The sequence below is a fragment of the Xiphophorus couchianus genome, chromosome 7 (genome assembly GCF_001444195.1).
Source record: "Xiphophorus couchianus chromosome 7, X_couchianus-1.0, whole genome shotgun sequence".
Taxonomy (NCBI): domain Eukaryota; kingdom Metazoa; phylum Chordata; class Actinopteri; order Cyprinodontiformes; family Poeciliidae; genus Xiphophorus; species Xiphophorus couchianus.
The window spans coordinates 554,456-580,331 of record NC_040234.1 but is presented as its reverse complement, the minus strand read 5'-3'; the positions used below and the strand labels follow the sequence as shown (position 1 = coordinate 580,331).

The 25,876-nt window shown below is 40.6% G+C and overlaps 1 protein-coding gene across 3 annotated transcripts; it reads left to right on the top strand.

Annotated features, from left to right (window-relative positions):
• The first annotated feature begins 12,446 nt into the window (after positions 1-12,446).
• ndufv3 (NADH:ubiquinone oxidoreductase subunit V3) lies at positions 12,447-25,586 on the top strand. 3 transcript variants are annotated; one of them, XM_028022445.1, is made up of 5 exons: positions 12,447-12,520; positions 14,162-14,237; positions 16,515-16,617; positions 20,283-21,332; positions 25,333-25,586. In XM_028022445.1, the coding sequence occupies exons 2-5, from the start codon at positions 14,193-14,195 to the stop codon at positions 25,497-25,499; spliced, it is 1,365 nt and encodes a 454-aa protein (XP_027878246.1). In that variant the 5' UTR covers positions 12,447-12,520; positions 14,162-14,192; the 3' UTR covers positions 25,500-25,586. The 3 variants fall into 3 exon arrangements, with proteins under 3 accessions (XP_027878246.1, XP_027878245.1, XP_027878247.1); XM_028022444.1 differs by lacking the exon at positions 12,447-12,520 and having other exon boundaries at positions 14,045-14,237; XM_028022446.1 differs by lacking the exons at positions 12,447-12,520; positions 20,283-21,332 and having other exon boundaries at positions 14,059-14,237.
• The last annotated feature ends 290 nt before the right edge of the window (positions 25,587-25,876 follow it).

The window sequence follows — 25,876 nt, the reverse complement described above, 5'->3', positions numbered from 1 at the left end:
TGTTGCTGCTACCAATTTTCTTGTAGCTTTGAGTGTAAAACAAGATCCATTTCGATAATAAAACCCAATTTTCATTTTCAATGTCCCTAGTAGATTTGCTATGTGATTTTTAAAAGAGAGTTCATTATCTAGAATAAAACCAAGATATGTATAATTACTGACAAACTCGATTTGTGCTCCTACAGCAGTGGTAAGCAATAGGGAAGTTTCTGGTAGTTTTCTAGCATGTGAGAAAACCATTGCTTTTGTCTTGTCCACATTCAAAACCAACTTCAGAGTTTGTAAACGTGTTTGAACTACATTAAAAGCAGACTGCAAATACTGTATTGCCTGCGATAGTGATGCAGAATAGCAGTATATTATTAAATCGTCAGCATAAAAATGGTAAAAAGCATTTGACAGATTGTCACGCAAGTTATTTATATAAATAGAGAATAAAAGCAGACCCAGAACTGAGCCTTGAGGTACGCCATTTAAAATAGTGAGAATAGAAGAAGTGACACCAGAGAATTGAACTCTCTGGGTTCTGTTTGACAAATAATCAGCTACCCACATGGTAGCTTGATGTGAGAGCCCAATCCTGTGTAGAATTTCAATTAAAAGCTTGTGATTTACTGTGTCAAATGCCTTTGATAAATCAATAAACAAAGCAACACAATGTTTTTTGTTATCAAGAGCCTGGATAAGATCATTACAAACCTTTAACGTGGCAGTAACAGTGCTATGTTTTTTTCTAAAACCAGACTGAACATTTTGTAAAACACAATTAGAATCTAAAAAATTCTTCAATTGATTTGCAACTAATTTTTTAAAAATTTTTGCTACGATACATAGTTTAGAGATTGGTCTGTAATTGTTTACCTGTGATGATTCCCCACCTTTGAATAGAGGCAAAACAAATGCTGATTTCCATGCACTAGGGATTTTATTAGAGATTAGACTTAGATTAAAAATATGAGATAATGGCTCTGCTATAAACTCTGCAGCCAACTTTAGAAAAAAAGGATCCAGATTATCTGGCCCCGCTGATTTTCTGGTGTCTATGTTTTTCAGTTCTCTGAGAACCTCAGCTTTACAAATAGGGGAAAAGTTAAAACTGGTGGAGTTACACTCATTATTCAAAAACAGTTCATCAGTATTTACATTTTGGGTAAATGAATTTAAATCATCAAATAGAGATCCTACAGAAATAATTTTAAAATAATTTCAAATTTCAAATTTATCAGACACCATTTTACTTTTTTTCCAAACAAAATTTGGAAAGTCACTCAGTGGTGCTTGCTCAGTAGCTGATTTAACTGATTTCCAAAATTTCTTTGGATCATTTAAATCTTTTGTCATTTCGGCAAGGAAATAGTCTGACTTAGCTTTCTTGATTAATGAGGTACATTTATTCCTCAATTTCCTAAACCAAAGCCAGCTCTCCTCAGCATTGTTTTTTCTTGCCCTAGCCTAGGCTGCATCTCTTTGTTTAAGCAGAGTCCCAATAGCTGGTAAAAACCAAGGATTATTTCTCCCCTTCACCCTAATTTTACGTTTAGGAGCATGTTTATTTATTAGTCTTGAAAACTCTTAAAAATACTGCCAGGCAAGGTTTACATTATCAAAAAGAGAGACCCTATTCCAGTTGAAAAGTAGCAAATCATGAACAAAAGCTTGTTCATTTAAGTGTTTTAGATCTCTTTTGAACAAGATACGTGGCTTGGGTTTTAGTAACTTAAGATTTCTAACTGTACCTACTGCACAATGATCACTAAGGTAATTTGCAAATACTCCTATCCCCGTATATTTATGCGGAGCGTTTATCATAATTAAGTCTAGGAGAGATGATTTTAGAGGACATTTGTTATTAGGTCAGGTGGGGTAGTTAATTAACTGGGTGATATTTAAAGAATCACAGATAGTTTTTAAGCTATCTGAAGATGCTGTCAACGAATCTAGATTTAGATCTCCTAATAAAACAAATTCATTGTTATTTAGGTCAGCTAAATATTTGTACAAATTAGGAAGTACATCACAGCCTGCAGAAGGTGGTCGATAACACCCTATAACTGTGATATTCTGAGCCTTAGTGAATTCAGTTTTCAAGGCTAGAAACTCAAATTGTTTTGGAATGGATAGAGAAGATAGCAGTGTGACATGAAAATTGTTTTTTACATAGATGGCAACACCACCACCTTTCTTGAGGCGATCACAACGAAAAACATCGTAACCTTCTAAGGAAATATCTTTATTTGTAATGGATTTATTTAACCATGTTTCCGTCAAAACTAAAATGTCCGTATTGGTTGTTTCAATCCAGATTTTAACCAGGTCTATCTTAGGCAATAGACTGCGAGAGTTAATATGTAATATACCAAGCCCTGATCTGGTTTTGAATTCTGCTGGTGTATCAAAGATATTGAAAACTGGACCTGGATTTGGTTGCACATTACCCGATAGTTAGAGTAAAAGTAGAATAAGTCTTTTCCATTGACCATTTACATTTGATACCAAGTCATTACTCCTGTTCTGAGTAAGATGTATAAGAGAAGATTCATTTAACATAAAACAGTTTCTTAAGACAGACAAGCACATTCGATGAACTAGGTTATCTATTGGCATTTGATTAAAGTAGTACCAGTGAGTAATAAAATCTGAAGGAGTCCAAATTGTCTGATCGAGGGTCATGGACCAGGAATAATTCTTGAAGGAGTGGGCTGAGTTATTATACAAGTCCACAGAAGACTTTGGCGCATTTTCAAAGGTGTAAACACCTAAGAACAATATCAGAAAGAGTCTCATTATTATACTTATCTGACCAAATGTCATGTCCTGCCTTCACTTCTTCTTAGAGTTCAGGAAATTTTACAATGTAACAAACTGAGATGGTGTTACCAAGCGGAGATGACAGCTAGCATGTAGGGCCACTGGCTAGCAGGCAAAGGTGCTGGTTGACGACGGCGGCTAGCAGTTAGATCCGATGGCGGCTAGCAGTTAGATCTGCATATACAATATGCATTTCTTTGGCATATACAATACATAGAATGGAATAGAATACAATAAAATGCAATGTATAGAACAGGGGAAAACTAAAAAAAAAAGAAAAAAAGATGCCAGAAGTTACAAGGAATAAAAACAATAGAAAGTATAATAAAAGGATCACAAACGGAGACAAGACAGTGTTTCAGGGAACACAGTTAAAGAATTTTAGGGCTTCAAGAGTCGGTAGAGGTCTGTATAGTTACTACATAGTGTTATAATTCAGATAAAAACAGATAAAATAGAGGCTTTTTGCCAGAAAATTTGCATGTATGAATATGAAATTTAACTAGACTTAATAGCCGAATTACATAGAATTGATTCTTATTGATTCTTATCACATCGAGAGGAGCCAGTTGAGGTGGCTTGGGCATCTGGTCAGGATGCCTCCTGGACGCCTCCCTGGTGAGGTGTTCCAGGCACGTCCCACCGGGAGGAGGCCCCGGGGAAGACCCAGGACACGCTGGAGAGACTATGTCTCTCGGCTGGCCTGGGAACGCCTCGGGATACCCCCGGAAGAGCTGGAAGAAGTGGCCGGGGAGAGGGAAGTCTGGGCCTCCCTTCTGAAGCTGCTACCCCCGCGACCCGACCTCGGATAAGCGGAAGAAGATGGATGGATGGATGGATGGATGGATGATTCTTATTAGCAAGACAGACATTGTAGAAACCAAAAAGTACATCTGTGTATATAAGTGAAAAATTATGAGATTGAATATAATAAACAAGCAAAGTCTTTCCAGAAAGAGACAGTGAAGGGGTATTTCCAGAATAAGCGGACTGTTGTCTTATTGTCCAGCTACAGTCTATATCCTGGTGCAGGTTTTGTTTTGCAGGGTAGCACCGGTGGAGAAGTTTGAAGCACACATCACGAGGTTTGTTCATAATGAAGTATTTGAAGGGCAGAGTCCAAACCGTTGTCCATTTAATATCAGAAACAAACTGTCTCCAGTAGTGGGTCACATAAGGTGTAGTAGCAATGTCCATCTGAAATAAGGATCTTATATTCCTGTTTGTAGTAGAAGGTTTAAAGGAGAAACAAATTTTACCCACAGCAGATTCAAAAACAGAACAATGTATGTCTGCAGCTCTGTCCTCCCCAGAATGAAGATGGCCCTTAAAGAGCATGAGAACTTCTTTAGGAACAGCGTCCATAACAATAGCAAATTCTCTGGGGGGAACTGGGATAAAAATTCAGAGTAAGACTTTAGGTACCCGTCAGAGTTAAATAATTGTTTTACAAAACTAATATTATTATTAAACCAGTTAGGGAAAAACAGAGATTGATTTTTGTAAAGAATATTCCGGTTATTCCAGATGAGACGTGTGAGGGGAGAAAGGATGTTTATAAATTAGGGACCAAGCAAGGAGCATCTGTTCGTGATAATTGGCTAGTTTTAGGGGAAGTTTTTCTATGTTATAGTTAGACTTAAGTAAAAATGAAAGGCCACCAAGTTTGGAGAAAATATAATTAGGGATAAAATTCCACAAAGAGTCAGGGTTCAATAAAAAAATTCAGATCCAATTGATTTTAAATGTGTGATTTAAAGATGAGAAATCTAAAAAGTTTAAACCACCTGAGTCTACAGGGTTTCGGAGCACAGAGTCTTTGATGTAATGTGTTTTATTTTTTTTACCAATAGTTTTACAGGTAGCAGTATTGACATTTAATGCATTTAGTGCATCATAAGTTAACCTGGATATTCCTCCAGCTTTAGATAACAGTATTCTTCCTTGTAAATATAAATCTCTTTAAAGCCAGTGGTTTAATTTCTTTTTGGTTTTATCAATTGTAGGGTTTGACCCTACAATCTTTTGTGATAATTACACCAATATATGGAACTTGTGTTTTAACAGAAATGTTGTAAAGATGGGATTTGCTACAAGATGATATGGGAAGCAATTCACATTTGTTTAAATTAAGTATGTGGCCTGAAACATCAGAGAAAGTTTGGATGAGCTTAATAACAGGAATTTGGTCAGCATCTCTCAGAAACAGTGTCGTGTCATCAGCAATTTGACTAATACAAATTTCTCTATCAGCAACTGAGATACCACGGATATTGTTTTCCAGAATAAATGTTGCAAGAAGTTGGGCTGCGATCAGGAATAAATAAGGGGAAACAGGGCAGCCCTGTCTCACTCCTCTGGGTACTGGAAATCTGGGACAGGTGCCATGCTTCAGCTTAATACAGCACTTACCTTTCTTGTAAAGAGTCTGAATAGATTTGATAAAATATTGCCTGAAACCAAATTTAATTTGGCCCAATACATAAAACCATGCTCTAGAGATTCAAAAGCCTTATAGAAGTCTAAAAACAAAATAAAGCTGATATCATTTATTAATAGATCCAGCATAAGCCTTAGGTTGTTTGTGATGCGTCTGTGGGACATGAAGCCTAATTGAGATTCATCAATAATAGAACTGAGGGTTTGTTTAATTCTTCTGGCCAAAATAACAGCAAAAACTTTATAGTCGTTGTTCAGTAAACAAATAGGTCTCCAGTTGTCAATGAGTAACTTGTCTTTGCCAGACTTTGGGATCAAAGTAATAAGGCCTGGTGTTAAAGTAGGAGGCAATTCTCCACAACCAATACTTTCTGAAAAAATGCTGAGAATAAAGGGTTCTTTTACAAATTTCTTATAAAGCTTACTTGACAGCCCATCAGTACCTGGTGATTTGTTGTTTTTAAGACTTAAAATAGCCTCTTCTGCTTCCTGTAGAGTGAGGTTAGCATCACACATTTTGTTATCAGTCTCAGATATAACTTTACAATGTTTAATAGAATCAATCAGTAAAGAAGCTTTTTCATCTGAGTATTCAGAGTAGAGGTTGTTGTAAAAAATTGGAACAAAATGATCCGAGGGATACAATCTTGTCATTAATGAGGGATCTCTTTGTTTCAGTAACATCCTCTTAAGAGAGAAGACCGTTGTTCAGTCTTCAGAGAAGACCTTATCTGCTAGACAGACTACTAGAGCTGTCTAGTATTCCTAGACAGCTCTAGGAATGCCAGACGTCAAGAGTGAAAGGCTTAACGTGATTAATTTATGATCAGAGAAAGGAGCAGGGTGTGTATCAATATTAACAGCAGCAGAATCGACTTGCTTTGATACCAGCCAGAAGTCAATACAGGACTTTTTAGAAAGGTCTTTGGTACTCCATGTAAATAATTTATGTGTAGGAAATTTTTTCCTAAAAAAGTCTAAGACATCAAATTTATCCATAGAGTCTTTCAGGTAGCCATTGGATGAGTTAGAGTTGTTAGGAGGGTATCTATCAATATTATTATCATAAAATATCATGGTGGAGTTAACCGTCTTAGCCCACATGCAGAACACTATAGGAGATCATAGAATCAGTTAAAGATGTTTATTATAACAAGGGTGGATAATGAGGAATAGAGGGGAGAAATCCTCAGGATGGACTCACGGAACAGTCGGCTCACCACAAAACAGTCAAAGGAGATGATGAGTTCAGGGAAAAATGGGAAACGGAAGTGATCAACGGACCAGGGCTATTCTTACTTGTGAGGTAGACGGCCAATCCAGGGAAGGGGTTCGACTGAGGAGTCGGGGCTTACGTAGGCTGACAGTCCGTGTTCCAGGGGGAAGAGGCTACAGCCGTAGCGGATCTGCACGGAGGTGGGTAGACGTGGAGGAGGACGGACAGGTAAGAGCGGGCGCACCAGAAGACCGAAGAGCGAGGACCACCAGCAGGGAAGGAATCCAGGACCACTTGAGATCGACGGAGGAAGTGAGAGTGGGACTCGGGCAACCAGCGGGTAAGACCCGCGGCATCGCGAGGAGGATGTTTCCAGAAATCACCAGTAGAGATCGTCTTGTGGAGGATCTTGAGCGTCACAGGAAAAAACACCCGTAACTGGCTAACACTCAAGCGAAGAGGTGCTGGCGGTCATCTCCTCTTGTACTCCCGGTAGGATGAGGTAATTGGGTTCAGGTGAGCTGAGCCGCAACAGGCTCTCCCAGGGAAAACAAAGAGTATTGATGCCTCCTGGTGGACAAACCTAGATGCAACAAGGAAACCCCAAACACCCCGATTCCTGACATAAACCAAATTGAAATCACCACCGAAAATTAGAATGGCTTCAGGAAATTTTGATAACCAAGAAGAAACTTTTTCATCCCATAACTCAAAAAGCTCCCTCGTGTCTGAATGAGAGTTGTAGCCATATATGTTGGTTATTATTATAATAGTCTGTGAGAAGCAAGAACCATAACAATGAGATGCCCCTTGGGGTCCCTGTAGTAATTCACTACCTTCCCTGGAAATGTATCTTTTAGTATCAAAACCCCAGCAGTTTTCTCTGAAACGAGAGACACATGAACAAAAGAACAAATCCTCAATAGAGAACAATAAAGAACAATATCAGTGGGATAGCAAATTACGCTATGAAAAAACGAGTTAGCACTCATACTCCGCAAATAGAAGATATTGACAATGAATGAGCCATATGACTATTGGCTATATTCTAACAACAATTCCTGTTAATGACAGAGAACTTAATATAACAGAACAACAAACTGTAAACCCAACAGGATCGGTATGAACTTGAAACCAGCAGGTGGAGCGTCATGTGGCAGAGGGAGGGAAGATCTCATTACCGTTGATGAAGGCTCGTCCAGAGGTGTAATAGGCCGTTTTGCCCTGCGCCCTCGCCTCCTGTACTGATGGCCAGAATAGGCGTCGTTTCTCCTGGTCTTCCACTGTCAGGTCCTCTGTGAAGCACATGTTGTTTTCCGACAGGAACTTGGACTTCTTGGCGGCTCTTCAGAGGGCGTCTCTCACCATACGAGACAGAAACTGGATAATGTCTTCTTGCTGTGATCACTTTTCCCAAGCCTGTGAATGATGTCGATTCCGTCTGCCACATTTATGTCATCACTTTGTTTCTGATGTTCTCCTGGTCGTTCTCAAGGACCCCAACCAGCTGCAGATTCCAACTGCGAAAGTGGCATTCAAGCTCCATCTGTCGTGATTGTGTTTTGGCTTCCGCTCGGCCGTGCTGCCCGTTGTTTGGACCATGTTGGACTGTGTTATTCTGGACAGTCATTATTAAAATAATTTATTTATCGTATCCTGGGTCTACAGCGTCTGCCTCACCACCTCTACACCGCACTTCTTGACAGAAGGACCCGGCCAGAAAGTACGGTGAGGCGTGCTTTTTTGCTTACATCATGGACCCAGAGGATTTAAAGGAACTCACGGAAACGATCAAGGAATATGTCGAGGCCATGGCCAAACCCTACGCCACCTGCAGACGGCTCGGTTTTGCCATTCGCTTGGGACTGCTGCTGGACTTCTGGGTTCCACGCTTTCCGCACCCGGGGTTGGTGGAATTGCAGAGGGAGGCAGAGTGGGAGCGTGAGCCGTCATGGCTGGCGACCCTCTGCCTCTGAAGCCGAACATTCCCTCCATCCGCTCCACCACCCCAGCTCCGTCAACTCCAGGTCCAGCACTCCCAGAGCCCGCAGCAGTGGATCTTCCGCCTCTTGGCGCAGCAGCGGATCTTCTGCCTCTCGGCGCAGCAGCGGATCTTCCGCCTCTCGCCGCAGCTGAGGATCTTCCGCCTGTCGCTGCTCCGGATCTTCCACCTCTCATCGCTTCTCTGGATCTTCCGCCTCTCGTCGCTGCTCCGGATCTTCCGCCTCTCGTCGCTGCTCCGGATCTTCCGCCTCTCGTCGCTGCTCCCGCTCCAGCGTCTGCCGGCTCTCCTGCCGGCTTTCCCGAGTCTCCAGTCCCCGCTTATGAGACTGCTCCAGCCATTGTTCCCGTGGTGATGGGATTCCAGGCGGCCAGCCTGGCTCCGGGCCAACAGGCGGCACGGTTAGTGGCCTTTCCCGCCCCAGTTAGTGGGTTCTAGGCCCCAGTTAGTGGGTTCTCGGCCCCAGTTAGTGAGTTCTCGGCCCCAGTTAGTGGGTTCTCTGCTCTACCAGAGCTTCCTAGTGTTCCTCAAGAGCTTCCCAGTGTTCCTCCAGAGCTCCCTAGTTCCGTCTTTCCTCCCGAGACCCCCCCTCTTAGTACTCCTCCTGAGACCCTGCCTCTTAGTATTCCTCATCACCGCAGCCTCTGGGCGGCCCCCGAGACTTATCGTCGCCGCCTCCATGCGGCCCCCGAGACTCTTTGCCACCGCTTTCAGGCAGCCCCCGAGACTCTTCATCGCTACCTCCAGCGCTGCGGACGGCCGCCTGACCTTCCCCGTGGGTTCCGCCTCCTGTGCTTCCGCCCACCCTGGTGGGTTGTTTTTTTTATTTTTTTTTTGGACTCTTGACTCCCTCCCTGTGTTGCTACCCACCCTAATGGGTTGTTTTTTGTTTTGGACTCTGGCCTCTTGTCCGGCTCCCCTCCGCCCACCCTTGTTTTGTTTTTTTTGTTTGTTTTTGGGCGTCTTGGAGCCACCCTTGAGGGGGGGTACTGTCGTGATCTGTGTTTTTCTGTGTGTTTATTTTGAGTTTCCTGTGTATCTGTGTCTCCGTGTTGTCCTGTCTCCCTTTGATTAGTTCCCAGGTGTTTCTCGTTCCATGATTTCCTCCTGTGTATTTAGTGTCACCTGAGTGTCTGTGTCTTTGTCGGATCCTCGTCTCATTTGGATTCTAGACTCTGTCGTCTGTGTACCCAGTCCGTCGTCTCGTCCGTCGTGTAAACGGTTGCTACCAGCGTCGAGCGCTGGCTTCCGCTCGGCTGTGCTGACCGTTGTTTGGACCATGTTGGACTGTGTTATTCTGGACATTCATTATTAAAATCATTTATTGATCGTATCCTGGGTCTACAGCATCTGCCTCACCACCTCTACACCGCACTTCTTGACAGAAGGACCCGGCCAGAAAGTACGGTGAGGCGTGCTTTTTTGCTTACATCATGGACCCAGAGGATTTAAAGGAACTCACGGAAACGATCAAGGAATATGTCGAGGCCATGGCCAAACCCTACGCCACCTGCAGACGGCTCGGTTTTGCCATTCGCTTGGGACTGCTGCTGGACTTCTGGGTTCCACGCTTTCCGCACCCGGGGTTGGTGGAATTGCAGAGGGAGGCAGAGTGGGAGCGTGAGCCGTCATGGCTGGCGACCCTCTGCCTCTGAAGCCGAACATTCCCTCCATCCGCTCCACCACCCCAGCTCCGTCAACTCCAGGTCCAGCACTCCCAGAGCCCGCAGCAGTGGATCTTCCGCCTCTTGGCGCAGCAGCGGATCTTCTGCCTCTCGGCGCAGCAGCGGATCTTCCGCCTCTCGCCGCAGCTGAGGATCTTCCGCCTGTCGCTGCTCCGGATCTTCCACCTCTCATCGCTTCTCCGGATCTTCTGCCTCTCGTCGCTGCTCCGGATCTTCCGCCTCTCGTCGCTGCTCCCGCTCCAGCGTCTGCCGGCTCTCCTGCCGGCTTTCCCGAGTCTCCAGTCCCCGCTTATGAGACTGCTCCAGCCATTGTTCCCGTGGTGATGGGATTCCAGGCGGCCAGCCTGGCTCCGGGCCAACAGGCGGCACGGTTAGTGGCCTTTCCCGCCCCAGTTAGTGGGTTCTAGGCCCCAGTTAGTGGGTTCTCGGCCCCAGTTAGTGAGTTCTCGGCCCCAGTTAGTGGGTTCTCTGCTCTACCAGAGCTTCCCAGTGTTCCTCAAGAGCTTCCCAGTGTTCCTCCAGAGCTCCCTAGTTCCGTCTTTCCTCCCGAGACCCCCCCTCTTAGTACTCCTCCTGAGACCCTGCCTCTTAGTATTCCTCATCACCGCAGCCTCTGGGCGGCCCCCGAGACTTATCGTCGCCGCCTCCATGCGGCCCCCGAGACTCTTTGCCGCCGCTTTCAGGCAGCCCCCGAGACTCTTCATCGCTACCTCCAGCGCTGCGGACGGCCGCCTGACCTTCCCCGTGGGTTCCGCCTCCTGTGCTTCCGCCCACCCTGGTGGGTTGTTTTTTTTATTTTTTTTTTGGACTCTTGACTCCCTCCCTGTGTTGCTACCCACCCTGATGGGTTGTTTTTTGTTTTGGACTCTGGCCTCTTGTCCGGCTCCCCTCCGCCCACCCTTGTTTTGTTTTTTTTGTTTGTTTTTGGGCGTCTTGGAGCCACCCTTGAGGGGGGGTACTGTCGTGATCTGTGTTTTTCTGTGTGTTTATTTTGAGTTTCCTGTGTATCTGTGTCTCCGTGTTGTCCTGTCTCCCTTTGATTAGTTCCCAGGTGTTTCTCGTTCCATGATTTCCTCCTGTGTATTTAGTGTCACCTGAGTGTCTGTGTCTTTGTCGGATCCTCGTCTCATTTGGATTCTAGACTCTGTCGTCTGTGTACCCAGTCCGTCGTCTCGTCCGTCGTGTAAACGGTTGCTACCAGCGTCGAGCGCTGGCTTCCGCTCGGCTGTGCTGACCGTTGTTTGGACCATGTTGGACTGTGTTATTCTGGACATTCATTATTAAAATCATTTATTGATCGTATCCTGGGTCTACAGCGTCTGCCTCACCACCTCTACACCGCACTTCTTGACACCATCATGCTGTTCTCCACAGTTTCCAGCTCCTCCTCCCCCTTTTTTGCTTTAGCATCCACCTCCATTACTTTATTTTTAATATCCATCAATTCTTCAGAGACAAAGTCAATACTTTTCTTAAGTCCCTCAATTTTTAATGTGACCATGCTGTCGAGTAAGTCGGCCCGGTCATTGATGATGGCGGAGAGTCTGATAATAATGTCATCTGGCGGAGGGCTTTCCCTTCTCTATAGAGGGGATTTTACTGGGATATCAGACAAGAGTGAAAAGTCCCTGACATCCATAACTTCGGCAGTAGTATTGCCAGTAGAGAAGTTATGCAAATCAAGGTTTACACTGTTCATGTTGGACGACTTATGGTCTTTTCTCTTGTGATCCGATCTTTGCATGATTGTGATAAGGACCGAGATGCCAAACTAGACAGATATGTTTAAATTTTAGCTTTAAGTACAATTTTTAATGGAGCTTGAGAATAGAAGCCTTACCGAGGCGCCATCTCGGCTCCCCCCCTCGCTTTGTTACAAAGTGTCTTTAACGGCTGATTCTTTACGGAATTCCCCCGCTGTCAGTTATGTTGAACTTTTGTAACTTTAGTAGCAATTTCCACGTCCGCCACTGCGCTTCAGACAGAGCTTAGTCTCCTCTTACTGCACTAACCTAGTCTTCATACTTTGAATTGCAAGCAACAGATTGAGAAGTGCAAGCAAAAAAAATTTACAAATTAAAAAGTTTTTAAGTTTTTTTTGTTTGAAACATTTTTTTTGATTGAATACTACTTTTTTTTTTGCTTAACATTGTTTTTTTTTGTTTTTGCTTGAATAATTGTGAAACAAATGTAACTCTATAAAATAGCGCCCCCTTCACTTCTGGAGTGCAATGGTCCCACTTTCAAATAAGGTCTGAGACTGTCCGTCCCCACCCCTTTTTGTTTGCTGCAGTATTCTTCTCGGTGTACAGTACTTGCTTCGTGCAGCTGCTTCTTCGTGGAACCATTGTATTAACCACAGACGTTGAGGCCAGACCTTATTTGGAAATGGGACCATTGAACTCCGGAAGTGAAAGGGCGCGTCACGAAACTAGAATACCACACAGTCTTTATTATTTACTATAAATTACTGGCGATGTAAAATATTAATTATCTTCTAAAACACCATATTTTTCCATTTTCTTCAGGATGTAGAGCTAATTAAGTGACATAAACAATACCTTTATACATTATAAATAATATCTGAGTATCTCCATCAATTATAGGAGGAGCAAAAGAAATAGGACATGAAAAACAACATGATTAACTATAATAAAAGTACCAATTACAATGTATACATAAGAAATTTAATTGAGCAAAAGTCAATAATGAACACATTAATTAGGTTCACAGACGAATAACCAGGGTTGTTAAACAGATACAAGCAATAATTCACATTATTTTTACTGTGCCATATATATTATTTTGAGACTTTCTGTTGGTAGAGTCTTATATATAGGAAAAAATATGGTTAAACTATTTAGTCTTCCAAGGTGGAAATTTTTCTTAGACTCTAAAATGATAAAATAAAACTCATTCATATAATGACGATATCAACAATTTGTGCATCGAGTAAAACACTTTGGATGCTATAGGTAAATGCTATTATTTAGTTTGGCTAAGAATAATTATTGCACCGTCAATAAATCACTTCTAATAAATGTTCTATAGTTACCAGAGGAACACAATAATGTCTTCATGAGCTCAAACTATTACCTACTATTTTACCTGCCATTAAAATTATTTAAAAGATTGTCTGTTAGTCTGCAGCTCATGTGACCAAACCAGCTGAAAAGATGAAAAGTTAAAACACCCAACAGTTAAAACTTGAGCTGAGTTAAAAATCAAGTTAAAATGTTACGTTTTAACATTTTAACTCAACAACCTCTACCTAACTAGAGGTTGTACACTACCTCTAGTTAGGTAACCCCAAGATCACTGAGTCTTGTTAAAGGATCGCGTATCTAAAAACAGTTCTTAAAAATATAGCCAGTGTTTTCAGCAAAATTGAGCTGACTGTCCAGGAATGACAGAATTTGCCACAGTTTCAACAGGAGTGAAACTGAAACCACTTTCAGGTCTTGTTTATGTCATTTAATTAGCTCTACTTCCTAAAGGAAACGAAAAGGTATCGCGTTTTGTGATCGACTTTATCTTTTACGGTTCCAGTAATGCCAGATTTAATAATAAATAATAAAGACGTTGTGTTATTTATATTAGTTGTGTTACCACCCCCACGCCACTATAGGCAGTAGCAGGCCCGAAAAGATGAAGACTAAGAAGCAGATTTAGAAGTACACAGAAAGCTACGGTATTTGTTAAAAAGTGTGAGCTGCGCTGCAGTCAATAAAAGAGAGAAGTTCAAGTACATGCTGAGAGTGAAACTCCTTCCAAAAGATGAAGCTATATCACAGATTTCAAAAGAAAATAAAAACGGGAGACCGCGGATAATATAGGAAATAGCGCCCCCTTCACTTCCAGAGTGCAATGGTCCCATTTCCAAATAAGGCATGCGACTGACAAGGGTCCGTCCCCGCCCCTTTCTGTTTGCTGTAGCGAGGTCCTTCTCGGTGTACTTGCTTCGTGCAGCTGCTTCTTCGTGGAACCATTGTATTAACCACAGACGTTGAGGCCAGTCGGAACAAAACAGTTGGAACACAAAATGGCTGCCTGGTTGCTGCGTTCAAGTCGACTTGGTGCACTCAAGGTAATATTTAGTTATCTGATACAAAAGCTTTTAAACTGTATTCTGTGGTGATGTTAGATCATTAACGATATCATACAAGTATATATTTTTTAAAGCGCATGCTTGGAAACTGATGTGACATGATAGGTGGTAGCGTTCCCAATGACCCTCAAAGTTGCAAAAAAAAAAAAAAAAAAAAGGAAAATCAAATTGACTATAGATTTTTTTTTGAAAGCTAAGATAAACACATCTTTAAACTACTATACACAGCGTTATTGAGAAGTATGTGGGTGTTATGATTCCTAAAATAAAGCAGAAAAAAAACACATCCTTATACGGAGACTAGGACTGGAAGAGATGGACATAGGATTTAGCGATATTTTGTTGTTCTATTGTGATAGTGATTAAAGTGAGAGCTATTTATTACTACTTTTAAGTAACTTTAGGTATGGCTGTGTCCGCATGACCTCAATCACAGTTGCACAAGTTGTTTTAGACATCTAGAAAAATAGACTTCAGGGATTTTGTTTATTTTCTTGGTCAAAGCAACAAATAAAAACCTCTTATAATTTTGTTGAGCACAACAATCCCATGAAGAAATTTTAAAGGTGACGACCTCAATAGTCATATTTCCACAACATCTAGTAAGATTTTCATTGCTTTAGTTTGCAGAGCTTAGCAGACACAGACCATAAAATCTAGCAAAACAAAAACAGTACAGAAGTTGCAAAAATCATCAAATCTTATTGAATTAACTTTCTCTAAAACTGTGGCTGAGTGAACTTTTTGAATGTAATAAATTTGCAAGAAGACAGTGAGAAAAAGGCTCATACCACATTGAAAGCCCTTTCGTGGGTTGATCCTTCTGTTTTTTGTGTAGAAAACATTTCCATAATTTCCACTCAAAATTTACACACAACAAAACGGTTGAATACTGAACTGAAATAATATTTTACAGTTAATTATTTTAATTGAGGGGGGGCTGTCGATTTTCAGGTATTTTGACAGCTGTCAATAAGAAAGAACTACAGATGACTACATGTCTTCTGTAACTCTGTGACATCAGTACACCAACATTCATTAATTTAAAATCAGAATCCACCTCTGAGCTGCAGTATGCCCCAAAAAGCGGGAAGCACAGCATCAGAATCTGTGTTGTGCTCACTGAACCAGGTTTTAGTGAAGCAGAGGGCAAAAATCCTTGATAGTCTAAGTTTTTAAGACTTGAGAAGCAACAGTTTGTCCACTTTGTTAGGGTGGACATAAAACAGGCAAAGGGCAAAGGTTACGGACTCCTTGTTTCTGAAGCTTCACAAGCACATCTTAGTGAGCAGCTGCGGCGGGTTAGGGTTTGGAGTTATTTTCTAGTGGAAGTGTCCACATACTGTAATAGCATAGAGCAGTGGTTCTCAAACTTTTTTCAGTGATGTACCCCCTTAAAAATATATTTTTAGTCAAGTACCCCCTGACACGGGCAAAACATTTTTGGAATAAAAAAGAGGTACAGTGCTGTAAATACCCTGTAAATACTGAATATAAAATTCAGAGCATGAACACACATTTATATTTTATTGAACTTTTTACAAAATAATTTTTCCCAAGACTTATTATGAGGAGCCTACTGATTTTTTAAAGATATTTTGAAAAGCTTCACGTACCCCCTGCAGTACCTCCACGTACCCCCAGGGGTACGCGTACCCCCATTTGAGAACCACTGGCATAGAGCATAATAAACACACAAAAACACATGAAATACTGAGGCTGTCATCATCTCCACCATCTTGGTGTCGTTCAGATTATAAAAAATATAGCTGTGATTTTTTTTTTTTTTTTACTTTTACTCTATTTACAATCAGTCGTTGTTTTGTTCAGATTCAAGATGGGATTATTACCACTCCAAGCTACAAAGCCTACTGAATACTCAGCTTCCTATCCATATCATACACCCAACACTGCAAAGTAATACTACTGATGGCAGGAGTCTGTCCTCTACCTGGAAGTTTAGAGGTGCATAAAGAATAAAAAATATTGGTGGAAATTCAGTCCGATGTGGTGTGCTGCTGACTCCCTGGTTAAACATATAACCTTTCGTCTCACAAATTGTGCTCTGTGTGTCATGTAGTCATTGATTGAGGCCTCTACCTGTGTCTCATGGAGTTTCTAACAAACCTGGGGTGGCTGGAACTTTATAAATTGTATGATGTTTTTGGCTGAAAAACACTATGTAATACTTAAATTTGTTTGTACAGTATTTGTTTCCAAAACTGTTCTTTTCTTCTTTTTTTTTTGTTTCTCCAGTTTGACAGCTGGGGCACTCTGAGACATTACCCCCCTGCTTTGTTCTGCAGTGAAGCTAAAGAGCCAGTAAAACCAGTGAATAATACAAAGGATCCAGACAAGAGTAAGACCAATTACATGTGGTGATATTATGTTTTAAATGTATCACTCTAATGCTGCTTTTTGCGTATGTGATCAGCAGGAAAAATAAGTAGGGCACACGTTAATGTTTTTCTCTGTAAAAGAAAAAAATCTGTAATGAGACTAGGTGTTGGAAGTGACCCAAGTAATTCACACTCAGAGAAAAGCTGTCTATGGAACATAATGGTAGTTATGTTCATAGTGTTATGTTGACAAATTCCCTTCAAATCGTGGAGGTTTATGGCAGGGATGTCAAACTCCAGGGCTGGTGTCCAGCAACTTTTAGATGTGCATCTGCTGCACCACACCTGAACAGAATAATTAGGTCATTAGCAAGGAGAACTGATCTACCCAAGAAAGAAGTAATTAAGCCATTTCATTCCAGTGTTTTGTACCTGTGGCACATCTAAAAACTGCAGGACACCGGCTCTTGAGGACTGGAGTTTGACACCTATGGTTTATGGGGTCTCTTGTTTTCACTTTGACTTTCAAATCTTTGTATAGATGTTAAGTAGTTGTGAATTAGCGTTACATAAATAAACTCAATTGAATTTAAATTAAATTACATTAAGTTGGGGGAATGAACTGGCCAATTATAGCACCATAATTTCCTTCAACTGAAAGTTGCTGAGACTTTCCTTGACTTTTTTTAGGATCATTTAATCAAATAGAACTCTTCCTAGAAGCACCTGGTCATGACTGATTTATGGTGAAAAAGTTTTTTCCACTTTTCTCTCAATCAGTCTTATTTGTATAGCAAATTTCAGAAACCATGGAATTCAAAGTGCTTTACATCACAAAAATACAAAGTCATAAAAAACACAGTACAGTCAACAACTGAGAAAACCAGTGACAAACATTATATTATATCAAAATCATCAATACTCATCAAATATAGTATTCAGCATTTCATTTATTATGATTCAAAACTAACCATAAACAGGTGGATTTTTAGTCTAGATTTAAAGGAACTCGGTGTTCCAACTGTTTTTCAGTTTTCTGGAAGTTTGTTCCAGATTTGTGGAGCATAGAAGCTGAATGCTGCTTCTCCATGTTTGGTTCTGATTCTGGGGATGCAGAACAGACCAGAACAGAAGACCCGAGGGGTCTGGAAGGTTGATAAAACAACAGCAGATCTTTTCTTTCTTTTTTTTTTTTCATTTTATTTTGTTGATTTTCAGAATTTTATGTAAACAAAATTACAAAAGCAAACAGAAACATCCATTCATTATAAGACAACCTTGTCCAACCTTGTCCACCCCATCCAACCTATATAGATGGGTTGGATGGGGTGCTGGTGCCCATCTCCAGTGGTCAACAGACGAGAGGCAGGGTCACCCTGGACAGCTCGCCAGTCCATCACAGACAAAACAAAAATAACCCATTTGTTTACCACAGATTGGTTTATCCCGTCTCCTGTATTATCACATGATCTGCTTTCATCTGAGTATAATTGCAAGACCAAATAAATGAATAAATGTGCTCCTATGTCTTAGCATTTATGAGAGAGATCTGAAGCATCAGGGAACATTATACCAAACTTATACAATAAGTTCAGTAGAAGAATTTAAAGTTCTGTTCATGTATAGAAATCGAGGTGCATTTGGGGAAAACCCCTTTACAGATCTCTCCCCAATCTGCTGGATCAAATGTCTGCTGTAGTTCTTTTATAGTTATTTTGCCAAGGGTTGTGTAGTTTTTTTTTAATTAATTTTTTTTTAAATTTAAGAACAACTTGACAAAAATGAGTTTCATCTGTTCACAAAGAGTAATACAATCTTTTACATTTTTCTGGATATTAATCCAGACAGCACACTCCTTCATGTGATTGTTAAATATTTGGTATCCTGTAATTTATTTATTTAATTTTTTGCTAGTTATGGCGTTCCATTTTCCAGGTGGTGTTTTTTACCGTGTACGATCCTTGATTCCAAATCACTTCAGAAAGAAATGGGATATGTTCGATCCATCTGCTCCTTTTGTCCTTTATGGTTTGGTTGTTCTCTTCTAAAAGTGTCCAGTTTCTTCTTATATCCCTCCTGTGTTTTATTCAGTGGATGCTCCTTGTCTGTCCTTCCCGACTTGGCCCACATCGCACTCTTGATCCTGTCAACCCAGGTTATAGATAGTTGGATGATGGTGACTTTGAAGCCTCAATGTCTTTTATTGCTACAGACGCGTAGTTGCAGACACGTGTGTTGTTCTCGTAAAATATGATCAACCTGACTGGGAATGGGGTCTGGAATTTGATCTTCGTTTCTTTGAGGACCGGCTTCGCTTCAAGGTGTACATGTCAATGTTTTAGCAGCATGTCTGGGACACAGCTATTGTCTATTATTCTTTCCCCTGCCAGCTTAAAGCCTTTCTTTTGCTAGGCTCGTTTTAGTACTTCATCTTATTATAAATGTGGTGAACTTGACTATTATTGAATGTGGGGGAGCATCAGTTAGAGGTCTGGATCCCAGAGAGTGGTGAGCTCTTTCAATACCCAGGTCAAATAATGTCGGAATATCTAGTTTGTCTTGAAGTAGGATCTCTATGAAGGCTGATGTAGAGGAAGAGCCTTTTGCAATGCCATGGAGCCCTATGTTTTCCAGTCTCGATCTCTCCTCGAGCTCAATTAGTTCAACCTCAAGCTCATCCTGTGATTTACTTTGCTTCACAGCTGGCTCTTCAATTTGCTAGATCCTTCCAAAATACTTCCAGTCTTCCATTTGTTTTTTTTTTCCTCTTTTGCTTCTCGGAAGCCCTCTGCATTTTCACGATGTGATTCTCTCAGTCCTTGGAGAATAGTTTGTAAATTAGCTGTCTCGTCAGCTGTATCGTCAGCTATGTCGTTAGCCGCCAGTAATGCTTCCAAGTCCGAGAGGCTAGTCGTGCATTCTTCGTTCATTTTTTCTTCTTGTAAAATCGACTGTAGAGACAGTAGAACTTATTTTTATTTGGACTTAGGCATCGTGACTCACTCATTAGCGTATTTATATCCTGCATAGAAAAAGGAGATTTTTAGAATTTGTCAAGGAGCTACTTGGCTAAGCTTTCACTATCTTCTTTGCTTATCCGGAGGACCCGGGTTGTACAGTTTTAAACATTGTTTTAATTGATTACAGCTTATAATTAATTCCTATATCACAATATTTAGAAAACTTGTGATAATGGTGTTGCGTATCATTAACCCAAATTTTCCTTAGTTTTCTGTATTTCTTTATAATTTTTCTGTTCTCTTATTTCTAAGTAACTATAGTCTCTTTATATTTAAATAAATTTTAATGGTCTGTATGTATGTAGATTAATTTTAAATAGGCTACACAACTTGCATCATTGTTTTAAATCTGAAATCTATCATTTTAATTTGTATTTTGTATAGAAATGCATTCCTTACTTTTTAGTGAATCATAGTGCTTTTTTCCCTTTACTTTTCAGTCCATGTGTTGTGGAAAACATTATACCATATTTTTGCTCTCTGTAAGTTTTAGCAAGAAGTAAGCTAAATATGTATTCCGTGGTCTTTCTGTGGTGAATTTCCAGTAAAGTTGGTATGCAAAGTGTGAGGTCAAGTTTTTGGAAATAACTTTTTAGAAAAACCTTTCTGTTTAGTAACCTTTGCTAGAATTGACCTATTTGTGTACAATTTATTATTTTCCTCAGGAGGTGAAGATGAGAGGGCAGCTAAGTGGACTTACAAGACTGCTGTGGCCTTTCCAGTTAAATTATCGGATCCTGGAGTTTTGCCACCCTTCCTAGGTGTAACTAAAGAGCCATTCCGCTTCACTGCCACATCAGAAAAAACTGCAGCATCTGTTACTGCTTCCACTAAATCTGCTGGAGAAAAATCATCGGCTGTCACTGCTTCATCTGACCTGTATCAAAGCCAAAAAGAAGTTTCTCAGATACTTTCTCATGATACTTTACCGGTATTTGTACCAGCAGAAGATGGTTCAGTTGAGGCACTTTGTAAAGTCTCAGTACCGGGAGACATTCCTTCCCTTGCTGTGACCATAGATGATGTTGTAAAACCAACTATGGTTTCTTCTAAGCTTGGGAATTCAGCAGCTGAAGAACTGTCTTCCTCATCATCCAGCGAATCTGATACAGAGTCAGACTCGGAGTGCATTCCTGAAGATGAGAATTTAGAGGCAGAAACTGAAACCAGAAGCTTTTCTTTGGAATTACAACAACCAAGTCATCAAGAACAGGGAGAAATTAAAGAGTTTATAGTTAGTGGAGTGACTAAGGCCCTTCCTAATGCAGAGGAAACAGCAGATCAATCTGTAGTACAGGCCTCCAGAGATAATTCGCGAGACTCAGTCTTTGATATCCTTACTGCTACAAAGAGCACAGTTGAGCTTACCAGTTCAGATTTTTCAACCCATACTGCTCCTACTGACACCCTGGGTGAAGCTCCAGCTGTACACGTGGAGCAACATGAAGCTCCAGAAAAAGCCCAGTCAAATTCTCTTTTAAAAGCAGTAAAGGTGCTTACAAAATTTGAAGATGGCTTAGGGGATGCTGGTGAAGAATCATGGGAAAAAGCTTCTACTATTGGGCCTGTACAGTCAAAAACTGTCTCTGTTGAAGTAGCTGCTGATCATCCAGCTGAAGTTGGCACCTCTGTTGAGCTGGAGGACTCTGCCCAGGTGCTAGTGGAAGCTACTGGAGAGGAGCTGCATGCCAAGACCACTGCTGAACAGACTAAGGGTACACTACACTACACCACCTTGCACCTCACTCCAAACCTTTAATGCTACAAATACACTTTGTATTTCTTCCTGTCGCTAAGAATAAGGTCTTTTAGCAGGTTCCCTCACATTCTCTTTCACTCATATTATTGTTAAACTTTTATGACTTCAACATCTAACCTTCAAACTTATTCCTGGCATCCAGCTAATTTGAGGGAAACATGTGAGAATGCTTTTCCCTGACTTTATGGTTCATTCCTTCTTCTGGTTTGATTTAATTATATATGTACAGTGGATACAGAAAATATTCAGACTTCTTTAAATGTTTGACTTTTTGATTGCAGCCATTTGCTAAAATCAAAAAAGTTCATATTGTTTCTCATGAATGTACACTCAGCTTACCATCTTGACAGAAAAAAACAGAAATATAGAAATTTTTTGCAAATTCATTAAAAATCAAAAACTGAAATGTCACATGGTCATAAGTATTCAGACTCTTTGGTGTGACAGGTCACAGCAAAGTGCCATAAAGCCCGAATACTTTTTGTACCCACTCTGCACAGAAAGTACACAATATATACACTCTTACTGCCAAAAGCATTTGCTCACCCATCCAAATTATTAGAATCAGTTGTTCCAGTCACTTCCATGGCCACAGGTGTATAAAATGAAGAACATAGGCATGCAAACTGTTTTTAGAAACATTTGTGAAAGAATGGCCCACTCTCAGGAGTTCAGTGAATTCCAGTGTGGAACTGTGATTGGATGGCACCTGTTCAACAAATCCAGTTGTGAAATTTCCTCACTCTTAAATGTTCCACAGTCAACTGTATTATAAGAAAATGGAAGTGTTTGGGAATGACAGCAACGCAGCCACAAAGTGGTAGGACACATAAACGACATATCTATTAACAATTACTTGATTTTTCAACTGTAGTTAAATTGCTAGCAACTACTTTGTGTGGGATTGCACTCCGCTATTCAGTTGTAATTTTTATCATGAACCACAACTTAGCCACTGTTACTAACTTTATAAAAACTGAAACGTTAAGACTACTTCAACGATCCTCTGTTGAAGTACTAAGTTCAGAGAAAAATCCCGATTTGGTATATTTTTTCCCTCTAAATAATAAATACATTCTCCACATCTGCACTAAAAGAAGTTAGAAATGAATTTCCAAGAGACAAAAACTCCCCCCTGACGTCTCATATGCTGTTCATAATCATACCATGATGATCATCTTGTGACTTTACGAAAAAGTCAGGAGACGCTGAAGCGCATAATACCAAGAGGTCGGCAACGTCTGCAGAGTCAATCACTACAGAACTCCAAACTTCACGTGGCCTTTAGATTAGCTCAAGAACAGTGTGCAGAGAGCTTCATGGAATGGGTTTCCATGGTGAAGCAGCTGCATCCAAGCCGTACATCACCTAGTGCAATACAAAGCCTTGGATGACGTGGTGTAAAGCACACCACTGGACTCTAGAGCAGTGGAGATGTGTTCTCTGGAGTGACGAGTTGTGCCTCTCCATCTGGCAATCTGATGGCCAAGTTTGGATTTGGCGGTTGCCAGGAGAACGGTACTTGTCTGACTGCATTGTGCCAAATGTAAAGTTTGGTGGAGGGTTGTTTGTCAGGAGCTGGGCCTGGCCCCTTTGTGCCAATGAAAGGAACTCTGAATGCTTCAGCATGCCAAGACATTTTGGACAATTCCATGCTCCCAACTTTGTGGCAACAGTTTGGAGCTGGCCCCTTCCTCTTCTGACATGACTTTGCACCAGTAAACAAAACAAGATTCATAAAGACATGGATGGCAGAGTCTGGTGTGGATGAACTTAACTGGCCAGCACAGAATCCTGACCTCAACTCAACAGAACACCTTTGGGATGAATTAGAGCAGAGACTAGGAGCCAGACCTTCTCGTCCAACATCAGTATGTGATCTCACAAATGTGCTTCTGGAAGACTGGTCAAAAATCCCCGTAAACGCACTCTTAAACCTTGTGGACAGTCTTTTCAGAAGAGCTAAAGCAGTTCTAGCTGCAAAGGGTGAACCAACGTCATATTGAACCCTATGGATTAGGAATGGGATGTCACTTTAGCTCATATGTGAGTTAAGGCATGTGAGCAAATACTTTTGGCAATATAGTGTGTATATATTGCCAAAAGTAATATATATATACAGTATAGACCAAAGGTTTGGACACACCTTTTAATTCAATGAGTTTCCTTTATTTTCATAACTATTGACATTGTAGATTCACACTGAAGGCATCAAATCTATGAATAACACATGTGGAAATATGCACTAAACAAAAAAGTGTAAAACAACTGAAAATACCCCTTATATTCTAGTTTCTTCAAAGTAGCAACCTTTTGCTGTGATTACTGCTTTGCACACACTTGCACACACTTGCACACACTTGCACGCATTTTCTTGATGAGCTTCAAGAGGTCGTCACCTGAAATGGTTTTCACTTCATAGGTCAACCTGCCCTGTCAGGTTAATAAGTGGGATTTCTTGTCTTATAAATAGTTATGAAAATAAAGAAAACCCATTGAATTAGAAGGTGTATCCAAACTTTTGGTCTGTACTGTATATACACACACTCACACACACACACTGTATATAGTCAACCAAGTAGTTCATTGTAGTGCATGAATGATGACGTGATCACTAGCTGCGATTCCATTGAATAAATGTACGTAATGGAAATTGTTTTGGCACTAGGGTGAGGTGTTTTTTTTATTTTTTTGGCTGTATCATAGTTTGTTTGTTTTTCTCAAAAGTGCAATGGAAAGACTTTGCATTGCACAAGTCACATGATCAACAATTGGCTGTTGCCAATGGTGCAAACCACAAAGAAGAAGATGAGAAAATTAGTTGGAGGATGATGGCACAGCATGTTTTTAATGACTTATTGCATAAACAAACTTATTCAAGTGTGATTTTAATTGTGTTTTGTGCACATTTGTAATGGAAACGCAGCTTTTGTCCGTGCTTGCTTTTGAATCATTAGAGCTTACTTTTTCAGACTGATATTCCAGGCTGGGTACTCTTATTCTGATCCTCACTCTCAGATTTATTTATATTTTGGAGGGAAGATTTGCTTGTTTTTAGATATAGATATTCCTCTCTTTGGCTCTTTTACATTGTTTAAATGGGTCAGTGTAAGTAAGGGCTCATTAAATCTGAAATAATATAAACTGAAATACTATGTCCACTGCTTAATTTGAATGAACCATGTAATATTGGTAACGTTAATATTGGTGCACATGGTGGTAGTGGTGAGATGGTTTGACTCTGTTAATTTATTTTATAAAGTAAGGTTAGTGGTGTTTCTAAAATGTCTTAAGGTCTGACACTTCATCAAACAGCCAAATTTTCTTGCTTCCTGGGTGATTATACCTGTTTATTATTTCTCTCAACTTTTTGGTCTGTCCTTTATCTGGGAATAATGGATTGGAGTGTTTACAACTAATGTCAGTTGCTCTTGAATTTTTTCCCCTTTGGTTGTGAGCTTGACATTTTCATTGCCAGCAGTTTTCCAGTAACATTTAGATGTAAATGTATATGACTAAATATGTGCTCCTTAAAGTATTACACTGATTTTTAGTTGTCCCCCCCCCCCTTTTCCTCAAGTCCTAATGAATTTTGTCAGTGGAAACACTCTGTATTGGTTAAATCTATTTTACTTTTACAGGCTTCTATTTAATATCCCATGAACATGAACCTTCAGGTCTTTCCCACAAGTGTGTCTTCACACAAGCCTTGTTATTGTGGGAAATGTGATACTATAAACTTCTTTATTAGAGCATGTGAATATGTAACTGCAGCCTCCAAAAATCCTCATAGTTCATTTCTTGATAGCTTCCTGCTTATTAGTGTATGCCTGCCAACAGTTTGCTTTTAGGGGAAGAGAAAAAAAATGCTTCCAGGTAATTAACCTGGTTTGTGTTTCATGTGTGAAATGCAGGAAGTTGCATCTCCGTCATGAGTTTCTCTTTTTCTTCTGCAGAGTCAGCAGCAGTACCTCCAGAGCCTGAGAAATCTTTTGACAACAGCACTTACAAAAACTACCAGCACCACAGATACACCAGCTACACATTTGCAGACCTGGATGTAGAGATGACCAAGTATCGCCTCCCTCAGCCCTCGTCCGGCAAACTGTCACCCAGACACTAGGGAGTAGGTGGTGTGCATAGTGGTGGTGGCGATGTTGCAAAATCGGTTGTTAAAATGTGATATGATTAAAGAAGTGTAAGAAATTAACTGTTTTTGTCTGATGGAATGGCTGCTTTGTTTGGTGCCATGTAAAGGGAGATCTTGCTCATGATGCCCTGCTGATATTTCTACCAGCTGAAGAAGCTTCAGTTGAGGCATGTGGTAATTAAAATGTGATTTTTATTTATTTATTTTTTTATCAGACATTTTTTAAGCTGCTTCTAAGCCTTAAGGGGTCGTGAAAATGGAGCAGAATGAGCACATGGTGTATATATTTCTATTGTAAGGATTATTGTTTAGAAACTACAGTTTCCCTGGTTAGAAATGAGCTATACTAT